Source organism: Adiantum capillus-veneris, chromosome 9 (assembly GCF_014529385.1).
Source record: "Adiantum capillus-veneris isolate H3 chromosome 9, ASM1452938v2, whole genome shotgun sequence".
Taxonomy (NCBI): Eukaryota; Viridiplantae; Streptophyta; class Polypodiopsida; order Polypodiales; family Pteridaceae; genus Adiantum; species Adiantum capillus-veneris.
In genome coordinates, this window is record NC_140939.1 from 81,044,562 (window position 1) to 81,049,824 (window position 5,263).

General features: G+C 44.6%; 1 protein-coding gene across 1 annotated transcript; it reads left to right on the top strand.

Moving 5' to 3' along the window:
• Positions 1-2,455: 2,455 nt before the first annotated feature.
• On the top strand, positions 2,456-4,011 carry LOC147450720 (uncharacterized). Its single transcript, XM_086520789.1, has one exon. It carries the CDS (start codon positions 2,951-2,953, stop codon positions 3,257-3,259), a length of 309 nt encoding a protein of 102 aa, XP_086376915.1. The 5' UTR covers positions 2,456-2,950; the 3' UTR covers positions 3,260-4,011.
• Positions 4,012-5,263: the final 1,252 nt, after the last annotated feature.

Sequence of the window (5,263 nt, forward strand, 5' to 3'; positions counted from 1 at the left end):
CAGGTCAGCTGTTGTTCTTTTTAGCTTTGTTAATAGTCGAAAACAGCTATGGTATGTATGCCAAAAGGGATGGTCAAGATCCGTGGTGCAGGGCTTTTCATGTGCTTGAGGATATGAGTTTTCTATTTGTTGATCGAATCCCCGAGCAAGTGGATATCCCTTTGATTTTGTCGACACTCGTGACAATTGGCTTCCATTGGCGGGTATTTTGACACCTCGGAGCGGCTTTTATGCGCTTTTGTGGCTACCAAGCCTTGGTATAAGAGCATGCGCCCTTGTGATATGGTATGAAGGGCCAATATCAATGTGGCCAAGCGTAGACTGCTTTTGGTGGGAACATTGCCCAAGCCCAAAGTTAAAAAAAAGGAAAACAAGCTTTTTTTAAAGGTTGAAACAGGAAAAAAAAGCGAGCTGACTGGTATGCAAGAGGGTCGCGGCGCCACGTCTGGAGTGCTTGAAGGCAAGAGGTGCCACGTGGTAGTCTGCATGAGGAGCCCGGCCGCCAAGGGCCGTGAGCAAGCTGGGAGAATGCAATAAGGGGAGGAGTTGGAGCCGCCAAGAGGCAGGCCAGACCAGAGAAGGCGAGGGAGCACTGCAAAAAAGGAGAAGGGTCGAGGGCCACCTTGAGATGAAGGTGGCGCTGTTTTGGTCGGGACGACACAGAGAGGGCCAGTGATTGAAGGCAGCCAGAGGACTCATGAGGAGCCCGCCATAGGTGGAGGGGGGTTGCATAAAGCAGTGGACGGGCCAAGGGAGACGAGGTGAACAGGGAAGTTTTGCTTGATAAGAGGGTGGCTACAAAGAGGGATTGCCAGAAGGGGTGACGACCCGTTATACAGATGGTGCAGGCCGAACTAGCAAGAGTGTGATGCTTCAATAGCTGGGCAAGAAGGTGATATTGCAAGAACCAATCAAGGTGAGCAAGGTTATGAGGTGGTAGAGAGGTAGGGCGTTGCAACAGAGGGAAAAAAGTAGCACTAGGACTCAGGAGGGATTCCTTGGTAGCAATGACAAAATCACGCAAAATAAATTGAAGGAGGAGCGCATCCATACACACTCTCTCGCCCATACTTCACCATAGACTTTCCGTATGCCATGCCGAGGGTATTTTTTTCCAATGTAATCCATTGTTGTATATGATCTAAAGTTTAAGAAAATCAGGCTCCCTCTGCTCATTGTTTGAGCAAATATATAGCATTGTCTTTCACTCTCATGCCTATGTGCGGGTTGCGGGTTGCGTATGGGAATGGTTTTTTTTTCAAGCAAGGTGTGTGCAAAGGGCTACAAAAGTCTTGTGATATGTCGGATATATTGAGTTAGTGAGTGCTATCTATATGGTTGTGATATATGTCTTTAGGATGGAAGCTTGTGGGAAAACTTGAGTTTGCCAATGATCTTGAGGTGTCTGAGCGCGTCGGGATTGCTCATATGTGAGTGTATGGTGCTATCAAGGATCAGAGGTCGTGATAGTTTATTGTATGCTTTGCGACCTAGTATATACAGTCAAGGTTGGTTGGGTTTGGGCTTGGTCAATAATTGTCTCCAGATTGTGAGTCAAGGTGTGTGTTTACTAGGGGATAGGGGTGCTGTGAGATCACTGGGCTATAGAGAGGCATTCATAGTATGTGCTGGTGGTTTTTCGATTTCCCCCTTTCCATCTTGTGGTGCCCCCACTAAGGATCCACTGATTGCTTCCTAACAAGGTGTTCTTGAGTCAAGATGAAGCAGAAGTCTGGTCGGTGTTCAAAGGAGATGAAGATGCTGACGAATGGATAGCCGATTTTGAGCTATTTATGCTGGCAGTATTGTAGATGCCAGGTGATGAAGCAATTCCAGACTCTACCTTTGGTGCTACGAGATAAAGCAAAAGTTGGGTTCGATGGCTTAAAAGATGCACTTAAGCAGAGGTAAAGCAAAAGTTGGGTTCGATGGCTTAAAAGATGCACTTAAGCAGACTTGGCTCGGATTTCGTGAGCAATTCTTACAAAGGTATCGAAAGGTGGTGTCGGCTTCGAAAGTAGATGCAAAGATCAAAGGCTTGCAGCAAGATGTAAGTGCAAATTCTGATGCTTTTGTCAATAAATTTGAAGCTTATTGGGGGGATTTTGTAGTTGCTACTCAAGCAACTAATGCAGGATACTTTAAGCTGGAAAGGTTTCTATCATGTTTGCATCCCTATGTTTGAGAGAGTGGAGTATGAAGATCCAAGAACTTATGATGAAGCTGTCAGAGTTTCCAGAGCAAAGAGTCGAAAGATGAAGAAGAAGATAGAAGCAGGATTGCTACAATCGACAATCACGGTAGCCAGTGGACCTAGGTCCAAACAGATTGATGAGCATCAAGAGGTAAAAGCCCTTTCTTTTCTTGATATGCATTTGATCAAAGCACGTGAAGTTGATGCCAAGGTAGAAGAGCTAGAACCAAGTGCCAACCAGGTCTCAAAATGTGCAGAGAGGTATGTTCAGGGTGCCACCCAATTTGCTTCCTCAAGAGAGCGAGGTGGTAAAAGATCTTAAAGAAGAGGTGTTAATTCTAGAGCCAGCAAAAACGAGGAAGGTAGCAATGGTACAAGAATTGGCAAGTTCAAAAGAGGAGTACAGTTCTCATAGCTCCAGCAGCAGTTTGGATACAGATGCTACATGGAAGACAGAATCCCTGTCTTCTAGGTACAAAACTTATGATGTTTTTTATGTGGATGAAGTGATGAACAATGTATGCGAGTTGCCTGTCAGTCATTTGAAGGTCGAGGAGAAGCATAGTGCAGGTGTGGGAATGTCAATGTGTGTATCTACGAGTTGAGCATCCCTATCAAATGTTGTGTGATGGTGAGTCTCTATTGGAGGAAGAGGTATGGTTTGATTGTGCATCCCGTTTGAGTGAAGAGCAGGTTTTTGAGGATGACTTGTAGGAGCTGGAAGCAGAAGCTGTGGTAGGTCGAAGTGATTTGTCTATGCAGGGAGTTGGGAAACCTTGCCTTGGTGAGCATGTCAAGGTGTGCTTTGAGGTTTTAGAGTTTGTCTGTAGCCGTGGAGAGTTAGCTCCGGCAGATGACTCTATGGAAACTGATACAGGCGCAGCCTATGAGCGAGAGGCTCCATGCAAAGAAGAAGGTGCCGTCAACCTTGCAGGTGATGAGGTATTTGAACAGGATAAAGCTTTAGCATGTCAGGCTCTGAAGTATGAAGAATTGGTTTTGGATCCAGTTACGGAGGGTTTGGATACAGGTTTGCAAAGGGATCATGTTTGCTTGGCTATGTAGCAGGTGGAGGCAAATGGCAGGGTCTTGCTATTTTATGTGGTGCTATGGATACATGTGCTATTGGAGGTTTCTTTACAGGTTTTTTTGTATCATTTAAGCAAGGTTTTTTTGAAGGGGACTACACTATGGAGGGTTCTGTAACAGATGGTAGCATAGCTGCTTATGATTCAGGTTTCTCAAGTGATGGCAAGTATGCTTATAGCAGGCAGGAAGATTTATGGATACAGGGTGACAAAGCTCCAAGCTACGAAGAGCTGGAAGGGTGGCCTATTTTTGGGATTGCACATGCAAAGAGAGGCTTCAATGTGCATGCTTTACAGGTAGATGGCCAGGGCCATTGTTTTGTTTTGAATCCACATGGAGCCTACATTATGATTGGGAAAGCTGTAACAGACTTTGACACTCCAAGTCAAGAATCAACCGCGATAGCACCAAACAACCACTTCAAAACAATTCACAGATCACAATAGATTTGCACTGGCCCGGCGGAGTTCCGTGCCTAGAGATATTGGCCCCAAAGACTGGCGCCCCTTTCGGTACTATTTCTTTTTGTATTAATCAATCATCAAAGTACAAGAGAGCGGTTAGGGTTTTACTCGCAGACTCTGCGTCCACATGCTCTGAGAAGTGAGGCCCTCACCACTAATTTAAAGGTTACAAGGGATGCCCAAAAGCAGAGCCCCAAAAGCTTTTAAAATCAAAAGCATCAGTTCTCTCTCTCTCTTAGAGAGTCTTTTTCTCTTTTTTTATAAAAAAAAGCAAAATTCGCGTCGCTCTTTATTTTACAAAATAAAAAATAATAAATAAAATAGCCTCCGTGATTTCCGGAAATTAGGGTTTCTGGCAGAAATTAGGGCTTGCAGGAATTTTAGGATTTCTGTTGTCCGCCACATCATCACTTTGTGACATACCCCCCTCTTGAAAGCATTGTAATCGACCGCGATTACGCCTGCAAAACCGACAAAAGCCATAAACCGTCTTAGCAGACACTGACTGTTAGTACCTATGTACTAGGAACACACATCTAGCACATGTACAAAATCGACAGTCACATCACACGACATCACAGGACATCACATGACATTCAACATTCATTCGGATCTTAGACCATGATTTATCGGCAATGTAGCTAGCAATCACATCTAGGTCCAATCAGGACCTCATCGATGTCCGATTGACTAACCCCTATTGCAACCATGTCTATTCGAGATCAATCAGACCAAAATGCTGCAGTCATTTCGTCTATCAGTTTCTGCACTCACAAGAAGTCAAGAACAAATCAGTATCATAATCAGGAATTCCATTTCATAAAGTCATCCAGCAGAATACTGTCAGCTCTCAATATCCCTGAAGCTCAAAGAGACATCAGTGACTTTAGTATCAAAATCGAGGCATCTGTTGACAAAGGAGCGGAGTAACTCCCCTCTTGTGCATCCCACTGCACCAGATCTTCGGCCAAGCTGAGTTTCTGGGTTCCGTTTGGAGTAGACTATGCTAAACCAAAACATCGAGGTAAAGTTTCACAATCCGAGGAGTATTTGCTAGGTCCTCCTCCTCCATCCACTTCGCATCAAATGCAGGAAAGTTCTTGAACTAAACCAAGAACCGCCTTCGTAATTTACCTTTCTTCGTATCATTATGTGCCAAAATCTATTCAGGAACAAGGATCTCCTCGTTTTCTTCCACTTTGGGTTGCTCCAGGCTCCCCATCATCAGGCACATCACCCTTAACAGGTTTCAAGAGACTCACATGCAATGCACTGTGAATCCTCCAAGTATCTGGCAGTTTCAATCGGAAGGAGACATCATTTATCTTTTCAGTAATCTGGAAAGGTCCATAGTATCACATACTAAGCTTTGGAAAAAGCCTCTCCTTTCCCTTTTTCTTTCTTAGGCGTGCCTTCTCAAAAGTAAGAGCACCCAATCATCCTCCTTTAGTTTCAAGTCGCAACGATGGAGATCCGCTGCCTTTTTCTGTCGTTCTTGAGACTTCTGCAAAGTCTT